This window comes from Oncorhynchus mykiss, chromosome 7, assembly GCF_013265735.2.
Source record: "Oncorhynchus mykiss isolate Arlee chromosome 7, USDA_OmykA_1.1, whole genome shotgun sequence".
Taxonomy (NCBI): Eukaryota; Metazoa; Chordata; class Actinopteri; order Salmoniformes; family Salmonidae; genus Oncorhynchus; species Oncorhynchus mykiss.
This window is the reverse complement of record NC_048571.1, coordinates 43,052,235-43,073,868: the sequence shown is the minus strand read 5'-3', so window position 1 is coordinate 43,073,868 and position 21,634 is coordinate 43,052,235. Positions and strand designations below refer to the sequence as shown.

General features: G+C 45.7%; 1 protein-coding gene across 4 annotated transcripts in view; it reads left to right on the top strand.

Annotated features, from left to right (window-relative positions):
- Positions 1-21,634, top strand: part of LOC110527806 (voltage-dependent calcium channel subunit alpha-2/delta-2) — a 294,926-nt gene that overhangs the window by 255,699 nt on the left and 17,593 nt on the right. For 2 of the 4 annotated variants that reach the window (XM_036983280.1, XM_036983282.1), the window contains 15 exons: positions 686-736; positions 1,779-1,878; positions 3,529-3,690; positions 4,965-5,075; positions 5,679-5,757; positions 7,534-7,583; positions 11,494-11,583; positions 11,807-11,872; positions 17,057-17,131; positions 17,222-17,296; positions 17,446-17,517; positions 17,735-17,806; positions 19,284-19,345; positions 20,210-20,286; positions 21,407-21,421. In XM_036983280.1, the coding sequence (XP_036839175.1) occupies positions 686-736; positions 1,779-1,878; positions 3,529-3,690; positions 4,965-5,075; positions 5,679-5,757; positions 7,534-7,583; positions 11,494-11,583; positions 11,807-11,872; positions 17,057-17,131; positions 17,222-17,296; positions 17,446-17,517; positions 17,735-17,806; positions 19,284-19,345; positions 20,210-20,286; positions 21,407-21,421 (1,157 nt within the window). The remainder of the gene's footprint in view (positions 1-685; positions 737-1,778; positions 1,879-3,528; positions 3,691-4,964; positions 5,076-5,678; positions 5,758-7,533; positions 7,584-11,493; positions 11,584-11,806; positions 11,873-17,056; positions 17,132-17,221; positions 17,297-17,445; positions 17,518-17,734; positions 17,807-19,283; positions 19,346-20,209; positions 20,287-21,406; positions 21,422-21,634) is intronic. The other 2 variants (XM_036983281.1, XM_036983283.1) reach the window with 1 other exon arrangement.

The window sequence follows — 21,634 nt, the reverse complement described above, 5'->3', positions numbered from 1 at the left end:
TGTTAAGCAGCTTGTGTCTCGAGCTGACAAAAGGACCGGCAGAGTAAAGAATGTGTTTGACACCGGACTGGTGCGTCATTGAGGGACTAGAGAATCAGCAGTAGCTCTTATTGTACTGGCAGACAGCGCTTAGTGCAGACGACCCAAAACACAGGTCAGCTCGGCTCAGCCTGCTTAGAAACATGACTGAAATCTGTTCAGACGACCCAAAACACAGGTCAGCTCGGCTCAGCCTGCTTAGAAACATGACTGAAATCTGTTCAGACGACCCAAAACACAGGTCAGCTCGGCTCAGCCTGCTTAGAAACATGACTGAAATCTGTTTAGTTCGGACTCAAACTGAGTATAAAACAAACTCTGTCTAAAGACGACTCAGATTACTTAGACTGTATACACATACAGGTTGCTCAACATGCAAACATAGCTTTACCTATACTGTAAGTGAACCTTAGCTAAGCCGGGACTCCATTCACTTGCCTCAACCATTCTCAACAAAGCTTAGAATCCATTTAGACACAGCTCTTGCAAGCTAATACTCAATTTCAGCATTTAAATATGCTCTGGTTGCTACATATTAACATAGCCCAGTTTATTGTAACCTAGGATCCCCGTCAAATCTACCAGTTCAATTAAACGCAGTGAAGACTAATACAATTTGTTAAACACATCTTTCTTTCTTGAACAGGTACATCCAAGGGGCATCCTCTCCCAAGGACATGATCATCATTGTGGATGTGTGAGTAGATGCAGTCTTTCCTTCTCCCTCTCTCCTCCCTCCTTCCAGTCTTTCCTTCTCCCTCTCTCCTCCCTCCTATCTTTCCTTCTCCCTCTCTCCTCCCTCCAGTCTTTCCTTCTCCCTCTCTCCTCCCTCCTTCCTGTCTTTCCTTCCCCCCTCTCCTCCCTCCTGTCTTTCCTTCTCCCTCTCTCCTCCCTCCTTCCTGTCTTTCCTTCTCCCACTCTCCTCCCGCCTGTCTTTCCTTCCCCCTCTCTCCTCCCTCCTTCCTGTCTTTCCTTCTCCCTCTCTCCTCCCTCCTGTCTTTCCTTCTCCCTCTCGCCTCCCTCCTGTCTTTCCTTCTCCCTCTCTCCTCCCTCCTGTCTTTCCTTCTCCCTCTCTCCTCCCTCCTGTCTTTCCTTCTCCCTCTCTCCTTCCTCCTGTCTTTCCTTCCCCCTCTCTCCTCCCTCCTGTCTTTCCTTCTCCCTCTCGCCTCCCTCCTGTCTCTCCTTCTCCCTCTCTCCTCCCTCCTGTCTTTCCTTTTCCCTCTCTCCTCCCTCCTGTCTTTCCTTCTCCCTCTCTCCTCCCTCCTGTCTTTCCTTCTCCCTCTCTCCTCCCTCCTGTCTTTCCTTCTCCCTCTCTCCTCCCTCCTGTCCTCTCTCAGCAGCGACAGTAAAGGTCTCTAGTGCCACCTGTTGGTTTACCCCGATCAGAGGAGATTCTAGACTCCCATGTCGATCGTGTTTATTTTCACAGACCTCTTGCTCTTGTACCCACCCATGTCTTAGCAGTACAATACGAAGATTATTTTTCCTGAATGCATGCTGAAATAAACTGGGGTTGGGTCTTGGGAGGAATGAGAGGATAGATTAAGACTGTTTTTGTGTGTCCTACGCCAGATCCCCAACCTGTAAATACTCAACACAGTATAAACGAGCAGAGGGAGCGTCACTGTATAGCCTCCTATGGGTACGCCATCCTACCTGGACGAGGTTGTAAGACGGAGCCGTTTAGGTTGAACTGTATGGCTCAATGATCTGTTGGTTGTGCTCTGTTGTGTCTGTAGGAGTGGCAGTGTCAGTGGACTCACCCTGAAGCTGATGAAGTCCTCTGTGATGCAGATGCTAGACACTCTGTCAGATGATGACTATGTGAATGTAGCCAGGGTGAGTAGCCTCGCTGGTAAGGCGACGATTAGAACTGGGCTCTGCGTTTTCCCGGGACTCCTTCAGGCCCCCCGTGTCAGTCATTTGCAGCTGAAGGTCTGGTTGCTCGTCAATATCCAATGACAATGTTACAACACGGTTAACACCTCCAATACAACAGGATCCGTAATGCATTGGGGTGGCCATGAGAGCGCGTATAGGTTCCTATCACATAGTCACATGTGGTTGTATAGTTATGCTGTAAAAACGATTACTTTCCTACATGATTATAGTCCCACAATGTTGCAACCCCTGGTCTATGTGTGATTGTGCCAGGCTCTATCTCCCCCACAGTCTCCCTGCCTTCCTAGGTTTTTCATGAGTTGATTGCTGCATTGTCTGACTCACTGCATACATACATGCACACACACACACTGGTGGGGTAGCCCTGTTTGGAGACTTGGGTGGCTAATCCCCCATAATCCAGTGCTCTTAGTCAGTGTATGGCTCTAAATCCCAGCTCTAAGAGGCAGAAATGAGCGTGGTAATCTGGGTGGGAACGAGGCTGATTTCCACCCCTATAGAGAAAATAAGAGCTCTGGAAGTAGGAAGGAAAGTCAATGGTTGTGCCGGTGTGTTTTTGTGTATACCTATCTGTCTGTATATATTTTAGTGTATGAAGACACCAACAGTAATTCATGTTATTTGAGGTTTTTCAAAGATTGTGCATTTGATCAAACACAACAACTGTTGATATCCTAACCTCTGGCAGAACAATTACCTTCATCAGTTGCTCCTTGTTGTTTACAGAAGCAATCAGGGTTAAGTGCCTTGCTCAAGGGCTCATCGACTGATTGTTCACCTAGTCGGCTTGGGGATTAGAACCAGCGACCTTTCCGTTACTGGCCCGACGCTCTTAACCACTAGGTTACCTGCCGCCTCAGCAATACAGTATAACCGTCCACAGAAGCATTTACATTAGGCCTGGAAATGTATTGAACGTGTAATTGTCATTTTGTTAGGAGATCATAATCTGTGACGAGGAATTCTAAACGTTATTTTGAATACTATACTTCAAGTCCTTTCTTCTCTTTATTTTGGACCAATATAAGTATCAAACTACACCAAACACAAGGAAATGTCATCTTTTCATGCGCCGAATTCCTTTACCTATTTCATGCTATCATTCTGCCATCGAAATGTCAACGGATTTTCAAGTTGACCTTCAAGAAGAAAGGCCATTAAAAATGCTGACATTACAGGACATTGCTGTTCAATGCTAATCACACATAGGCACTGCTCTCTGCTTACCTTTCTGTCTATCACACACGCACACGCAGTCACAAACAGAGTCCAGGACTAATTTAAATGTTGCCGAGGAGATCTCGATGACATTACCTTGGCTGGGTGTCTGTTCTTGGTTTACATTGGAATTCCAGGTGCACCTGTTCTTTGTGTGGAACACTGTAATTATCAACGTTTATTGCCAGAGTGGCACAGAGCAACCCACAGCTGCACACATCCCACTCCTTATCTGGTTACACACACACACACACACACACACACACAACAGATGGAGTGGCCGTCAAATGCCAGCGAGCGAGCGGCGTGGTCACACTCAGACACGTTCAATTGACAATTAGTCATCATTATCTGTCTTTTCTCCCCCAGTTTAACGAGAAGGCAGATGCCGTGGTCCCCTGCTTTAAGACCTTGGTCCAGGCCACCATGAGAAACAAGAAGATCTTCAAGGAGTCCATCATGAACATGCAAGCCAAAGGAACCACTGACTACAAGTCTGGCTTCCAGTTCGCCTTCGAACAGCTACTCAATGTAAGACTAAGAGCCAGCAGTCAGCAGCACGCTCTGGGTTTTAGTTCAGGGTGGTAGGTTAGGTTAGGCCTTCCATGAAATGTCCATGGTTTAAGACACGCTAATTCATTAATTGATATAGTAATTGACCCAGCCACTCTTTAGACAATCAGAGGATTACGCCGACGTCAGTCGGCCGGTCTGGTTAAGAACGGCCACTGCAGTGGCATGATGATGATGATGGTGGCGCTTAGGGCTAGCCAGCACAGTAGTGGTCCCTGTCTGTGTGTGCAGCAGGGAGGCAACCCTGCAGGCAGGCACTGGTCCGTCCAAAACACCTGCCTGCCGCTGTCTGTCTGTCTGTCTGCACAGGTGCTGCCTCAGCTTAGCTCCATATGCTCCTGTATATTTTCGGAAGCTGCCAACCCTAATGGGCTCTGATGGGATGATTGATGAGAGGAGCCCAGAAGAGATCAGCCACCGACACTTTATATTCCTCTGGTGGGCTGGGAGGCACGGAGCCAAGCGCCCAGCCCAGCCCAGCCCAGCCTGCCCCCCCCCCCCCCCCAGCAGAATGAGAAATAAAAGCTTTTTAATCGCTGTCTCCCGCCGCCACGCTCCCTATGATTGGTGGCAGAAGCACAATAAAAATGTGTAATTGTGGTAATATTATGTATCTTTATTAGAATCTTGTCAGAGTGACGTGCCGCTGGCCTGCATATCGATTTGAACGGTCAGATAGGCAGCCTGGTGGAGGAGACGGATGAGGGGGAAAGAGGGGGTTATGCCTATAACCCAATCCATATCACAGTAGAATGCCACTGGCCACTGAACACATTCACCAATCTGCACGCACGGGATACATTACCCTACACACAGAGATATGTACACTTCAATCCCAGATATGTGGATGTATTGTGTACTGTACATGCAGGTTACCTAGCATATTAGAAAAGAGAATCTACAGCTGTTCAAAGGCGAACTGGAAGACAGGCTTGTCCTTTCCTCAAGCACTCTTCTCCCCTGTGAAGAACCAAGCCGCCATTTTCAGTGATTTCCTGGAAGGAGAGGCTATACTGAATCGTGTCTTTATCGTGTCTTTGTCATGTCTTTATCATGTCGTCTGATGTCCTCTTCCGTTCCTTGACGGTCTCTTCCCCCTCTCTCGCTAATCACTCTCTCACTAATCACCCTCTCTCTCTCTCTCTCTCTGTATCTCTCTCTGTATCTCTCTCTATCCCGCTTTCTGCCTCTCCCTCGCTATCTCCCTCTTCTTCTCTCTCTCTGTTCCACAGGATACCGGCGCCCCGAGGGCGGGCTGCAATAAGATGATAATGATGTTTACAGATGGAGGAGAGGATCGTGCCCAGGACATCTTTGAGAAGTACAACTGGCCCAACAAAACCGTGAGTCCTGTCCCCAATTAACCAAGGATCTATTCATCAATCCAAGTCTGCCAATGAATCAGTCCCTGAGATGATAAACCAGCCTGTGGTCTCCCATCTCCCTCTCATCCCTTTGTCCTTATGAAATAAATACCATGTTTCTCAACAGCAGGTGTCATTTTTTTTTTGGGGGGGGGGGGGGTGAGAATCTTAATGATTCCAACACTTCCATCCTTGGACATAATAGATCTAGCCTTTTGGTGTGTGTTTCCTCCTTTCTTCCTCATTGGCATTACTTTCCATCCCTGTCATCTCTCTCTCTCTCTCTCTCTCTCTGTTTCTCTGTCTCTTTTCTTGTCTTGCTGCAGGTGTTAACAGCTCTGACCTGCTGACTAATTAGCCACTTTATCACCAGAGCCCAGGAAATTACAGCCAACACATGCCCACACTCACTCTCTTTCCTCTCTCTCTCTCTCTGTCGTTCCATCTCCCTCTCCTACCGTTTTTCTTCCTCGTCCTCGCTCACGCCCTGGCTTGAAATGCTTCCGCCGTCATACGTTCTCGCTGTACGAGAGTAATGTCCAGTTTTTCACCCTCTCCGCTCACTATCCCCTCTTCTCTCAGATCCGAGTATTTACCTTTTCAGTCGGGCAGCACAACTATGATGTCACACCTTTGCAGTGGATAGCTTGTGCCAACAAAGGTGAGTAAGAGGGTGTGTCTATAAACTGTATGGACATGGACTGATTTACCTGTACAATCTCAGCGTTACCCAAGTCCAGCAAAGAGAAACGAGAAAATATGTGATTATAATGGTGTAATGATGTAACCAAACTCCAGTCGAAATGCCCAACTCTCCCCGACCCAGATGACTGAGCTTTCCTCCTTGACCATCGGCCCTCATGACCTCATGACACTCAGCCCGCTCTGCACTATAACCAATGCCGAATTCCACTTTTCTGCTCTCTCGGTTAAACTCTTTTTTTTTCACTCTTTCTGGAACAAAAACGTCTCTCTCTCTCTCTCCTTGCTCTCTCCCTCTTTATCCCCTCTGTTGTTGGGTTTCTCAGTGTCTCAACATTTCTCTTATACACTTAGCGTTCCCTTCTTCCTGTCACAAGCAGCATGCCTCCTATCGAAGGCTGACTCATTTATTTCCTGCAGAGCCGTCAGAGTGCTTCAGAAGTACCTCCCTCCCCGCATGTTGTAATGAATTATCGTGTGGAGCCTGGCTGTGTGTTGATAACGATGGCCACCATCTCTCAGTCAGGCAGGCGGCATGTGGGAAGTCCAGGATTACTCCTCTGTGCCAGCGTGCCACTCACTCTAACCATTAGCGTGGCACCAAAGCCAATGCCGACCTAAGACAATGGTTATTGACGTCCTCTCCTCTATGGAGCCGTCCGTTTAAATATAGTCGTACCTCATTGTGCTATCCAGAGACACCCTATAATGACATGTAGAGCCAAACCTTCTCACCTTCACACACTTAAACACACATGGATCCCCAGTCCATGCTCATTCGCTTCTACGTCGGTTTCCTTCGTCGCTCCTTGTGTCGTGTCCTACAACTGGAGGCGTCACACAATAGCACAAAGCAAGCGAAGGAGCTACTGTTCTGAGCACAGTCATAGTTTGTGGGCGTGCGCTTCTGTGGATGCTACCGTGATTACAGCATTATCCTGGTGGCCGGCTTAATAATACTGTCATTTGAATACATTTTCCCTGTAACTTTACAGAAATGTACTCGGCACCAGAGATTCTGTAATATATTTCACAGGCACTATTTTGCGAGAACGCAATTTGTTTCCCCCAAAAAATTACAAAAAAACCGACAGCCGTTCCCGCCTCTTAACATTCCAAGTGTGTTGTCTCCGTTACGCGGCTCTTTGTATAAACACTCAGCTTTAATAACTTGGGGAACGGCAGCAGTTATTGACCCAGAGTGAGAGAGTGGCTCTCCTCTCCTCCATCACTAATCAGCAGCCCGGCTCTGCTCTGCATTGAGGCTCAGCCGCAGCATCCTCAGTGAGACCCTCGATCACATGACATTTACATCCTGCAGTACAATGGCGATAAGACTGGAGGCCAATGGCCCCCCATCCTGCTTCCCCATAGCACCCTAGTGCCAATCAGTCACACAGTACACACACTCACACAAACACACACAGAGCGTTTCACACCAAGTGACATAATTACATAACCAACACAAGTAATGGGTTACTAAATGGAGTTTCTCCCCCGTAGAGAACAATCAGCATTCTGCTGAGGAGTCATTTTGAAAGGATAGCACTACACGTGCCCTGCTCGCTTGAGATGATTGCACTTCGCTGGGCTGTTTGTGTTACTTCATCCTATGGTCTTTAAGATGCCGACACTGAGAGCGTTACCTTTACAACGCACATTACAATAGGGCAGTTGCATGTTGCTGGTTACCGTTGTGGATTGACCGAACAAATTCTCTCACTTTGTTCTTCAGGATTCTACTACGAGATTCCATCCATTGGCGCCATCAGAATTAACACGCAGGTCAGATATCCTCCAGTGTGTGTAATATGTGTATCCATGCATGACTATTTACACTCGTGTGAATCCTGAACACATCGGGATGCTGTATCTTTGTTTAGGGTGTGTTTTCTACTTAACTTTGAGTTTGTTACTCTCTTTGAGGACAACTGTGCAGATTGCAGATGAGGCCTTGAAATGTACCATTCCACGAGGACACGAGGAGGCTCGGAAAGAGAGAAAGTAACAGGGAGAGAGAGAGAGAGTGATTAAAGCTCTCCTCTGTCCTCTAGCAGGTCTTAGTTAGCGCAGACCTGCTGTGCTGCCTAATCCACCCCTTCTCTAGTCCCCCAACTGCATTACCACACACACACACACACACGCACATGCACAAACAAACACGCACACACCTCTGGCTCCTCTGCCCCACACACCCGTGGCCCCTCCACCCTCCTTCGCCGACCTCCACTCTGCTCCAGGCACTACCTGGTCCCATAGTCCCTTGGGATAACCTCATTCCAGCTGTAGAAATTGAGTGAGTTGCTGGGGGGCTCTATGCACCTCGTTCCCCCTTCCTACCCCTCCTCCTCCCCCAGCCCCACAGAGCGATCAGGGCCCCTGAATAGACTGTCAGCTGTTCCATTAACTCTGGCATAATTATATTCTGAGAACTGCCACTTATTCTAATAGGTTTCCTACAGCAGGTGTGCAACAGGACTGGTTCATGTAGGAGCACTAGACGCACCTGGGCTGCACTACACATTGTAGAAATCCCCATCATATAATGTTGCATTATAACAAGTTATAGGGCTGCCTTGGTATAGATTACTAACACGCACACGACACCATACATGTGGTCTGCTGTTGTGAGGCTGGTTGGACGTACTGCCAAATTTTCTAAAACGACATTGGAGGCGGCTTATGGTAGAGAAATTAACATTAAATGATCTAGTACCAGCTCGGTTGGACATTCCTCCAGTCAGCGTGTCAATTGCATGCTCCCACAACACTTGAGACATCTGTGGCATTGTGTTGTGCGACAAAACTGCACATGTTAGAGTGGCCTTTTATTGTCCCCCAGCACAAGGTGCACCTGTGTAACAGTCATGCTGTTCAATCAGCTTCTTGATATGTCACACCTGTCAGGTGGATGGATTATCTTGGCAAAGAAGGAATGATCACTAACAGGGACTTAAACACATTTGTGCACAACAGTTAAGAGAAATAGGCTTTTTGTGCGTATAAAAAAATTCAGGGATCTTTTATTTCAGCTCATGAAACATGGGACATGGGACTGCAGCATGTTTACACATACATGTAGGTGATGTAGCCTGTATTTCACAGTGTAGTCAGTTACACATACATGTAGCTGATGTAGCCTGTATTTCACAGTGTAGTCAGTTACACATACATGTAGGTGATGTAGCCTGTATTTCACAGTGTAGTCAGTTACACATACATGTAGCTGATGTAGCCTGTATTTCACAGTGTAGTCAGTTACACATACATGTAGCTGATGTAGCCTGTATTTCACAGTGTAGTCAGTTACACATACATGTAGGTGATGTAGCCTGTATTTCACAGTGTAGTCAGTTACACATACATGTAGCTAATGTAGCCTGTATTTCACAGTGTAGTCAGTTACACATACATGTAGGTGATGTAGCCTGTATTTCACAGTGTAGTCAGTTACACATACATGTAGCTGATGTAGCCTGTATTTCACAGTGTAGTCAGTTACACATACATGTAGCTGATGTAGCCTGTATTTCACAGTGTAGTCAGTTACACATACATGTAGCTGATGTAGCCTGTATTTCACAGTGTAGTCAGTTACACATACATGTAGCTGATGTAGCCTGTATTTCACAGTGTAGTCAGTTACACATACATGTAGCTAATGTAGCCTGTATTTCACAGTGTAGTCAGTTACACATACATGTAGGTGATGTAGCCTGTATTTCACAGTGTAGTCAGTTACACATACATGTAGGTGATGTAGCCTGTATTTCACAGTGTAGTCAGTTACACATACATGTAGCTGATGTAGCCTGTATTTCACAGTGTAGTCAGTTACACATACATGTAGCTGATGTAGCCTGTATTTCACAGTGTAGTCAGTTACACATACATGTAGGTGATGTAGCCTGTATTTCACAGTGTAGTCAGTTATACATACATGTAGGTGATGTAGCCTGTATTTCACGGTGTAGTCAGTTACACATACATGTAGCTAATGTAGCCTATATTTCACAGTGTAGTCAGTTACACATACATGTAGCTGATGTAGCCTGTATTTCACAGTGTAGTCAGTTACACATACATGTAGGTAATGTAGCCTGTATTTCACAGTGTAGTCAGTTACACATACATGTAGGTGATGTAGCCTGTATTTCACAGTGTAGTCAGTTACACATACATGTAGGTAATATAGCCTGTATTTCACAGTGTAGTCAGTTACACATACATGTAGGTGATGTAGCCTGTATTTCACAGTGTAGTCAGTTACACATACATGTAGCTGATGTAGCCTGTATTTCACAGTGTAGTCAGTTACACATACATGTAGCTGATGTAGCCTGTATTTCACAGTGTAGTCAGTTACACATACATGTAGGTAATATAGCCTGTATTTCACAGTGTAGTCAGTTACACATACATGTAGGTGATGTAGCCTGTATTTCACAGTGTAGTCAGTTACACATACATGTAGCTGATGTAGCCTGTATTTCACAGTGTAGTCAGTTACACATACATGTAGCTGATGTAGCCTGTATTTCACAGTGTAGTCAGTTACACATACATGTAGCTGATGTAGCCTGTATTTCACAGTGTAGTCAGTTACACATACATGTAGGTGATGTAGCCTGTGTTTCACAGTGTAGTCAGTTACACATACATGTAGCTGATGTAGCCTGTACTTCACAGTGTAGTCAGTTACACATGCATGTAGCTGATGTAGCCTGTATTTCACAGTGTAGTTGCATTAAACAGACAAAATGCTAATTGGTTGGCCTGTTGGAGGCACGTGAAGTTGTCCCTGGTTGTAGCAACACATTAACCCACAGAACTGTTAGCGAGGGCCCTTGGACTCTGGCCTCTACCTACGTGTGGTTCTGGTTCCCTCGGACCTCCTCAGCCTTTCTGCTGGCTGACTTTAATGTTCGCTAGATTGTTCTAGTCAGGCGGAAAATGTCCCCTACATCCCGTGAAAAGGTCTGCCTGTCATCATTTTGATGAAATATCTCCCTGTGGCCCGTTAAACGGGAGTTTTACTGAGCTAATAATAGAATAGGTGACGCCTGTCAGCACCTCAGTGTTCAGCCAATGAATAACAAACGGTCAAAGGCACGACATTGGAACAACACTGTGTTCCCACAGGGCGACACTGCTTGTGTGGTAAACAGGTATACACAGACGGTTATGGTTAAGGTCTGAGTGCTATGATGGAATATTCCATCATGTAAAGGGGGCATTGAATCACTCGTGAGTTTAACCCTTAACCCTTGTTTTCCAACACAGAGAGGCGTTTTCACACTGCCGTGCTGAACACAGAGAGCCAGTGGGAGATTGGCCTGTTTGTGCCAAGTGCCCCCTGGCACTCCTATTGTGTTTTTAATAGCTGATTCATAATGACGAATAACGACTCTGAATGGCTGAAGACCGTCCGCAGGCTTTACTGCTCCTCAGCACTAGGCAGCTTCTACTGTTGGCCCACCGGTTAATATGACGAGGAGAAGACTTGTCAGGGTCTTATAGCTTTGCGTTGAATAAGGGTGACATGCTCTTACAGCTCACTGTTTTAGCAACCCCCACTGAAAGGCAAGCACTATCAAGCAGTAGATGCTGTGTGTGTCTGTGTGTCTGTGTGTGTGTCTGTGTGTGTGTCATTGCTCTGACGTGTGTGTTCTCCTCCATGTTCTCCATGTCTCAGGAGTACCTGGATGTGCTGGGTCGGCCCATGGTGCTGGCTGGGCCCAAGGCCAAGCTGGTCCAATGGACCAACGTCTACCAGGATGCTCTGGTAAGACACAGACTGATGACTAGCAACACAATGTCTCTGCTACATTACATTTCAGTTTTTACCTTGTACTAGCCACACTTCAAGCTCTTCAGCTTGCAAACGTCTCTTTTGAGTCATAACATAGCTATGTTTTAGATGGCAAAACGTTATGTAGATGCTAACAGGACCTTGTGAAGTCCTGTGTGCTAAGATGTTGATTTTGCTATGTTGTTTGTGTGTTCAGGGTCTGGGTCTGGTCATCACCGGGACTATGCCGGTCTTCAACCTCACCGCTGACGCAAACTCTCAGGTGAACATTACCAGCATTAGGGTTTACACTGATTAACAAGTTCCTAGACTTCATTTATTTATTGCCCTGTTCATCTTCAAAAGGTCTCAGGGCGGTTATGAGGACCACTGTCAACAGATCCCGATACATAAACCGATATTGCGTCAGTACTAACTTAGATACAGACTTCCCATTTGAGCAACAGGGTTTGCACCATTGTAAGACAACAGGAATCCTGACTACAACATGTAGTCCCTTTCCTTCTCTGTAACTCCCTAATGTTGAGCATCAGTCATGTCTCATGGCACCCTCCCATCCTGGTGCAGCGACCGAACGACCGCAGGGCAACACTGACCCCCTGAGGTGGCAACAGGCCCAGCAGCTCTGATATATCCTTCCACTCATGTCTGATTCACACTATAGGGCTGACACAGACCAGCTCGGCTTTGCAACTATGCTGCATGTGTAACCAGTCCAGTTCAGCTTTGCTTGGCTTGCCTCGGTTCCAACCCAGCTTTGCTATATAGTGACTTTTATCATATTTTTTAAAAACTTTTTTTGTACAGAAAGTTCATACTATTATCACATATGACCGCTAAGCACTTCTGGACATCAGATCGACAGTTACTAACCTCGATTTTGACTTCAAATGCGACTTCAACTCCGACTCAGCTTTTCCACTGTTCATACCGGACCCTTTTCCTTTGTTCAAAGGGCTAGCAAAACGCTGCAGGCGTGGAAACGGGAGACGAGGTGAAGTCCTGGTGAAATTGAGGCGAGGAGAAAACCAGAACGGCACTCCTCTCTGTTCTATTGGCAATTGTCCAGTCACTGGAGAATAAGATGGATGATTTTTGTTCGAGAGTCTCCTATCAGATAGACTTTAAAAGCTGCAATATTACATGTCTTGCTGAAACGTGTCTGGATGACGACGCTATGCACGTAGTACTCAGTGGATTCTCCGTGCAACGACAGGATCGTACAGAGGCTTCAGAGAAGTCAAAAGGAGGTAGAGGGTGTTTTTCTTCCATAAATAACAACTGGTGTGCTGCTTCAAGTGTGAAGGAAATCTCAAGCTTTTGTTCACCTGATATAGAATACCTCATGGTAAGAGAGTTCTCATCCATAATTATTACAACTGTCTACACCCTGTCCCAAGCCAGCGCCACTCTGGCACTCAACGAACTGTATGGGGCCATAAACAAGCAAGAAACTCCAGACTCCAAGTCCCTCCCTCATCCTACCTTTGGCAAATCTGACCACGGCTCTATTCTCCTGTATACAAACAAATGCTCAAACAGGAAGTACCAGTGATGCACTCAATACGGAAGTGGTCAGATGAAGCAGATGTGACGCTACAAGACTGTTTTGCTAGTACATACTGGGATGTGTTGCGGGATTCATCCGATAGCATTGAGGAGTTTCCCACAACAGTCACGGGCTTCATCAACAAGTTCATAAACGATGTTGTCCCCCCCAGTGACTATAAGATAGTATCCAAACCAAAAAAACATGGATTACAGGCAATATCCGCACGGGGCTAAAGGTTAGAGCTACCGCTTACAAGGAACGGGACACGGACAAGGACGCATACAAGAAAACCCACTACGACCTCCGACAAGACATCAAACATGTGAAAGGACAATATAGGAGGAAGGTAGAAGCCTATTACACTGGCTCTGACGCTCGTCGTATATGGCAGGGCTTGCAGACAATAACGGATTACAAAGGGAAACCCAACCATGAGTTGCCCAGTGATGCAGAACTCCCAAATGAACTAAATGTCTTTTATGCTCGCTTCGAGGAATATAACACTGTGCCTTGCGTGAAAGCCTCTGTTTTTCCGGATGACTGTGTGATCTCTCTCTCTCCGTGGCTAATGTGAGCCAAAACGTTTTAACAGGTTAACAATAACAAGGCCGTCGGGCCAGACGGAATACCAGCGGGCGTTCTCTAGTCATGTACAGACCAGCTGGCAAGTGTCTTCACAGACATTGTCAATATATCCTTCTCCCAGTCTGTAATCCCAACATGTTTCAAGCTGACCACCATTGTCCCTGTTCCCAAGGGCTCCAAGGTAACCTGCCTAGATGACTATAGCCCTGTAGCACTCACATCTGTAATTAAGAAGTGCTTTGAAAGTCTGGTCATGACACACATCAACACTATCATTCCAGACAGACTAGACCCATTCCATTTCGCATACCACCCCAATAGATCCACAGATAACACAATCTAAATTGCACTTCACACTGCCCTCTCCCACATGGACATGAGGAGAAATAACTATGTGAGAATGCTGGTCATAGACTAACAGTCTCCTCCAAGCTCATCACCAAGCTACGGACCCTGGGACAGAACCCCTCCCTCTGCAACTGGATCCTGGACTTCCTGACGGGCCGGCCCCAGGTGGTGAGGGTAGGCAACAACACCTCCACCATGCTGACCCTCAACACGGGGGCCCCTCAGGGGTGTGTGCTCAGTCCCCTCCAGTGCTCCCTGTTTACCCACGACTGCATGACCACGCATGAATCCAACACCATCATTAAGTTTGCTGACGTCACAACGGTGATAGGCCTGATCACAGACAGCGCTGAGTCAGCCTACAGAGAGGTCAGGGACTTAGCAGTGTGGTGCCAGGACAGCAAGCTCTCCTTCAACGTCAGTAAGACCAAGGAGCTGATTGTGGAGTATAGGAGAAGGAGAGGACAGCACGCTCCCATCCACATTGACAGGGCTGTTGTGGAGCGAGACACGAGCTTCAAGTTTCTTCTACATCACTAAGGACCTAACATGGTCCACACACACCCACACTGTCGGGAAGAGGGCACGGCCCCCTAAAGAGGCTGAAAAGATTTGGCATGGGCCCTCGGATCCTCAAGAAGTTCTACAGCTGCACCATCAAGAGCATCTTGACTGGCTGCATCACCGCTTGGTATGGCAAATGCACAGCCCTGGACCACAAAGTGCTACAGAGGGTGGTGTGGACTGCCCAGTACGTGGCCGAGCTCCCTGCCATCCAGGACATCTATATCAGGCGGTGCCAGACTGCTAAATAGTCAATTAATGGTACCCAAACTATCTGCACAAACTCTATCTTGCACTGACCCTACGCACACTCACTAGACCATATATACAAACCAAATACGGGGGACACCACATTGACACTCCCACACAAAACCCACACACGTGCACTACAAGCACACACACATAACACACATGCAGACCGACACAATACAAACACACATACATACCCATTACACACATACACGCACACTCACACACACACACACTTTTACACATAATTTGCTGCCTCTGCTCTGTTCTTTATTTTACTCTTATTATTATCTATCCTGATATCTTGTCACTTTACCCTGTCTTCATGTACATATCTACCTCAAATACCTTATTATTATCTATCCTGATGCCTAGTCACTTTACCCTGTCTTCATGTACATATCCACCTCAAATACCTTATTATTATCTATCCTGATGCCTAGTCACTTTACCCTGCCTTCATGTACATATCTACCTCAAATACCTTATTATTATCTATCCTGATGCCTAGTCACTTTACCCTGCCTTCATGTACATATCTACCTCAAATACCTTATTATTATCTATCCTGATGCCTAGTCACTTTACCCTGCCTTCATGTACATATCTACCTCAAATACCTTATTATTATCTATCCTGATGCCTAGTCACTTTACCCTGTCTTCATGTACATATCTACCTCAAATACCTTATTATTATCTATCCTGATGCCTAGTCACTTTACCCTGCCTTCATGTACATATCTACCTCAAATACCTCATACCTTATACCTCTGCACATTGATCTGGTACTGGTACTCCCTGTATATACCTCTGCACATTGATCTGGTACTGGTACTCCCTGTATATACCTATGCACATTGATCTGGTACTGGTACTCCCTGTATATAGCTCCACATTGATCTGGTACTGTAACTCGCTGTATATACCTCTCCACATTGATCTGGTACTGGTACTCCCTGTATATACCTCTGCACATTGATCTGGTACTGGTACTCGCTGTATATAGCTCCATTCTCATGTAATTTATTTTATTCCTCTTGTTACTATTTTATTTGTATTTTTACGGTTGTCTACACCAGTTGTTTTTTTGCGCATATGACAAATAAAAGTTCATTTGATTGGATTTTTGATGTACAATCTGTTGCTTAGCTCCCACTGAATCAACTGTTAAAACCAAATAGAAAATATTGACTCTTGAATCACGCAGGCTTTAAAAACAGAGTGATGCTATGACAAATTGACTCAGTTCCAGGGTGTAGATATAGATTAGTCAGATGGTACACATGGTTATAAGTCACAGATGGTGAGGACAGCTTTTCAGCAGTCAGTCTAAAGGCCCCGTTTGCTGTGTGTGTGCTTCCACTGTGTCTGTGAGTGTGAGTGTATGAGTGTGTGTGGGTGTGTGTGCAGCCTCTGCTTCTTAATGTGAGAGGCTGAATGATAATGTGATGACAGGATCAGTGAGAGAGGTACAGATGCTCATACTTCTGAAACCCTAACAAAAGTTTATTACTAGAACAGGGGGCAGGCAAAACGACAGGTCAAGGGCAGGCAGTGTTCAGTAATCCAGATCAGAGTCCAAAAGGTACAGAACGGCAGGCAGTCTCAGGGCAGGCAGAATGGCCAATCCCGGGAAACCAGGAACTAGAACAGACAGGAGCAAGGGGAAAACCACTGGTAGGCAAGACGAACAAAACAAACTGGCCACAGACAAACAGAGAACACAGATATAAATACACAGGGGATAATGAGAGAGGGAGACACCTGGTGGGGGGTGGAGACAAGCACAGAGACAGGTCAAACAGATCAGGGCGTGACACCCTGACGATTTATTTGAAATCACACTTGTCTTTTACTACTAGCACCAACTTTGCAGATAACTTCGTTATTGTGGAAAAATGTACCTACTACGACTGTGATATGTAGTTGTCTCACCTAGCCTTCTTAAGATGAATGCACTAATGCTGCATTTAGATGGTACGAGGTAGACCGTAGTTGGCAAACCAGATGTCATTGTTTTCATTGAGAGCACGATGGTGAATGCCGTTGAGGCTGGCGTTGAATGCCGTCAGCTGCCACGGTAGATAGAAGTCGCCACCAGAGTTCAAATATTTCAACTTTTGCCGTCTGTGTTGTCTTTACACAGACTCAGCTCGTCCTTGGTGTCATGGGAGTGGATGTTGCGATCAACGAAATTAAGAGGAAGACGCCAACGTATAGGGTAAGTACGTCACACATGCACGCAGCTCACATGCAGTAGAAATATCGTTACTTTTTTCACTGGTTTTAAGTCTCAACTCTGTCCCTACAGCTTGGAGCCAATGGATACACGTATGCAATCGACAAAAATGGCTATTTGCTCCTGCACCCCAACTTACAACCTAAGGTAGGACCCAAACTGTCCTCAAATCACTCCTACTGACTCTAGTTCTATATATCATTTGTATTTCTCTGTTCTGGAGGTCTTGGATTTTCTACCCAGATACGGGTATTATTCCTGGTGTCTGGTTGGCTGCATGTCTCTCTCTCTCGCAGACCATTAACTTCAGAGAGCCTGTCACTCTGGACTTCCTGGATGCTGAGCTGGAGGACAGTAAAAAGGAGGAGGTAAAGACAGTGATCACCTGAACACCCACACATCTCTAACATTTCAACTACAACTGTATTACAGTGGTCCCGTGACCAAACTGTTGAATCAAATGTTACAGCTGGTTTTGGTTAGCGTAGAAGTAACTCTCCATCTCCCTTTTGCCTTTGTCATTTCCTTGTCATTTTCTTTCTCCGTCTCATATTCTGTCTGTTTCTATCCCTCGCTCTCTCGCAGATCCGTCGTGACATGATTGATGGAAAAACAGGGCAAAGGAAAATCAAGACCCTCATTAAGTCAGTTGATGAGGCAAGTCATCAATATATGATCCGTGCCGGTCCCATCCAGAATAACTTGAGTTAGGACTACCGTACAACTTGTTGTACTACAGTTCAAGTTGTTTTTGAGGAAGAGATTCTTTATATATACGGTGCCTTCGGAAAGTATTCAGACCCCTTGACTTTTTCCACATTTTGTTAAGTTACAGCTTCATTCTAAAATGTAATACATATTTTTGTTTGTCCCTCATCAATGTACACGCAATACCCCATAATGACAAAGTAAAAACAGGGTGTTAGACATTGTCGCTAATTTATAACAAATACAAAAAACTGAAATAGCATATTTACATAAGTATTCAGACCCTTTACTCAGCACCTTTGGCAGCGATTACAGCATTGAGTCTTCTTGGGTATGACGCTGCAAGCTTGGCACACCTGTATTTGGGGAGTTTTTCCCATTTTCCTCTGCGGATCCTCTCAAGCTCTGCCAGGTTGGATGGGGAGCATCGCTGCACAGCTATTTTCAGGTCTCTCCAGAGATGTTTGATCGAATTCAAGTACGAGCTACGGCCCGGCCACACAAGGACATTCAGATACTTGTCCCGAAGTCACTCCTGCATTGTCTTGGCTGTGTGCTTAGAGTTGTTGTCCTGTTGGAAGATGAACCTTCACCCCAGTCTGAGGTTCTGAGCGCTCTGGAACAGGTTATCATCAAGGGTCTCTCTATACTTTGCTCCGTTCATCTTTCTCTCGATTCTGACTAGTCTCCCAGTCCCTTCCTCTGAAAAACACAGCATGGTTGCAGGTTTCCTCCAGACGTGACGCTTTTCATTCAGGCCAGAGAATTCCAATCTTGGTTTCATCAGACCAGAGAATCTTGTTTCTCATGGCCTGAGAGTCCTTTAGGTGCCTTTTGGCAAACTCCAAGTGGGCTGTCATGTGCCTTTTACTGAGGAGAGGCTTCCGTCTGGCCACTCTTCCGTAAAGGCATGATTGGTGGAGTGCTGCAGAGATGATTGTCCTTCTGGAAGGTTCTCCCATCTCCACAGAGGAACTCTAGAGCTCTGTCAGAGTGATACCCTTCCCCAGATCTGTACCTCATCACAATCCTGTCTCAGAGCTCTAGGGGCAATTCCTTCAACCTCATGGCTTGGTTTTTGCTCTGAAATGCACTGTCAACTGTGGGACCTTATATAGACAGGTGTGCCTTTCCAAATCATGTCCGATAAATGTAATTTAACACAGGTGGACCTCAATTAAGTTATTGAGTATTGTGTGTATATTGCTGAAGATTTGTAAAACATTTTTTATCCATTTTAGAATAAAGCTGTAACATAACAAAATGTAGAAAAAGTCAAGGGGTCTGAATTCTTTCCAAAGGCATATATATATATATATATATATGTATGTGTGTGCGTTACTTAGATTTAGTATTTTTCAAAACAATACAGCAAAATTGAGGAAGGGATTCTGATGCTGATCAGAGTGTTGTTGTCTGATTGCAGAGGTACATTGATGAGGCTATGCGGACATACACCTGGACACCGGTGGAAGGCACAGATTACAGGTGGGTGCTAAGCAACCAGCCTTCATCTGGGTAGAATTCTCTAGAAACCAAACAGAGGGGAGGGACTACCTGAACTTGTCCAATAAGAAGCTTGTTTTCGTTGCAAGACGTTCTCCGTTGCAAAATAGTTTGCTACAGTTTCCAACCGTATACGACCCTGGCGGTAAGACTGAGACCTGGAGGTGAGTTCAGACCCCCTGTTACCCTGTGGATAAAGATCTATAACCCATCTCTACATCTCAGAAACGTGCTTTCGACGAGTGTCATTTATCAAGCACTGGTGTGTAGAAATATGGGCTCCGTCTATCAACCATGAGTATCCACAAAATTTGCTTTCTGCATAGTGGATTATTCACTGAAATCACCACAAATTAAGACACACACTCCTTTCTCTTGTAAAATAACTGTAATGGGATCATAAAGCACAAAATAACTGCATGCTCTATGCATTGTATCCATCTCCAAGTGACATTATAACACCATTTCCTCCAGGCAACACTTTGCAAATTACATTTTATGATATTCAATAGACCTAGAAATGTTTTTTTTTTATAAATGTATTTTTTTTTTATCTCTGTTGGCTAGGAGCCAGGTGTTGGTTTCTGTGGAGCCAGCTGACTTGAACACGGTCCCACTCTTCAGTTCTATTAGCACATCGTTAAGCTGAAACAGTTGCTGTGTTTCTCTGATCATTTAAACCTCTTGTGTTGTTTTGAGTGCAGGTTGTTCACACCTCCCGATTAGAGAATGCTGTCATTTGTGTCCAAGGCGAAGGCTCTGTGTGTGGCGGTGCACGTGCGCGTGTGTATTAGGACTTAAATACTAGGATGCTGATGTTGTTCTGTGTCTGCCTCACCACTCCAGTCTCGGGCTGGTTCTGCCCACGTACAGTGAGAACCACATCAAGGCTAACCTGAGTGACCAGATCCTGCAGGTGCAGTGTAAGTACCAGGAGACACCCAACACCAGCCCTCTCTCTCTACTCTTTCTCTCTCTCCCAAATGTGACCTTACGCCCCCCCCCCCTTACTAAGTCCTGCATCCGGGGTCTCCAGCGAACACCATCGCAGGGACGATCAGAGTGGAGCATTCCTCTATACCCCTCTCCTCTTTTCGCCCCCCTCTCCTCCCCTGTGACAGGGACATCTAGGGAGTGAAACTCTTTCATCTCCCCACCCCCCCCTATCTACCCTCCTGTCTTCATACTGTGCTGTACACTATGGTGATTTTTTTTCTTCACAACTGTTGAAGAAAAAATCTGAAAATGACAGAAAGGTGAAAGCTGTGGTTTTACTGTGTTATTAAGGTGAAAATAATGGTGTCTTTGTGCTATTATTTTTATTTGCCAAATGCTCTCGCCTCTTCTCCACCAACAAGCAATGATTCTGAAGCGTCTGTGTTTGAAACTTTTTTGATGTTTCCAAACCGGTGAAAACAGGCATGCTTTTCACTCTTTTCTCTCGCGTTTTGATTATGGTTTCTATTGAGTTGTGTTCCTGTTGAGTTCCTAGATGTGTGATCATTTTCTGTTGGACTGTTCCTTGTTGCTGTTTTGTATTTAGCTTTGGAATCATTCAGTAGATAAACTCCCACGGCCCGTGACGAGGGTCTGTCCTTCCTCTGTGGGAGTTTGGGTTCAGTGGGTCTGAATGGGGACACCTGTTGTCTCTCTCATGCTTTCTTTCTCCAGACCCTGTTGGTCCGCTCTCTTCCTGGTTCGTTCTGTTCTGTTTATTTTGGGAACCTCCATGGTTAACTTTCTCAGTTTTTTTTTTTTTTTGTCCTTTACGGTTTCTTCTTTCGTTCTGTTTCTCGACTTCCTGGTTTTCCTTTGTCCTCATTCTGTTCAGTTTCTTGTTTGCTCTTGCAAAAAAGGTGTTTGTTCTTCATTTATTTTCCTTTATCGTCTGTTTGACTTAATTGGTTTCTTTCTTTTGAAAAAGCAATATTTTTATTCAAATAATAATTGAATAAAATATTGTCTGTGACCCCCTCCCCCCTCCCCCTTCCCCTACCCCCTGTTTCTTTTCTTGCTCACTACTTCTCTGACGGATCCACACAGTTCCATACACGAAGGGCAAGTATACTCCATATTGGTCCACATTCCCTACCTTTACCTCCTACTCCCTACTGCTGCCTCTTCCCACACCTCAACCTCCTCCCACCCTCGCTGCCCCCCCCCACCCTCACCTGTCCCAGCCTGCTTGCCTCTGTTCCTGCCCGTCTTGCCTTCAAGACCCTCCTCTTCCTCCTACTCGTTCTCCTCTTCCTCCTCACTCTCCACCCACCC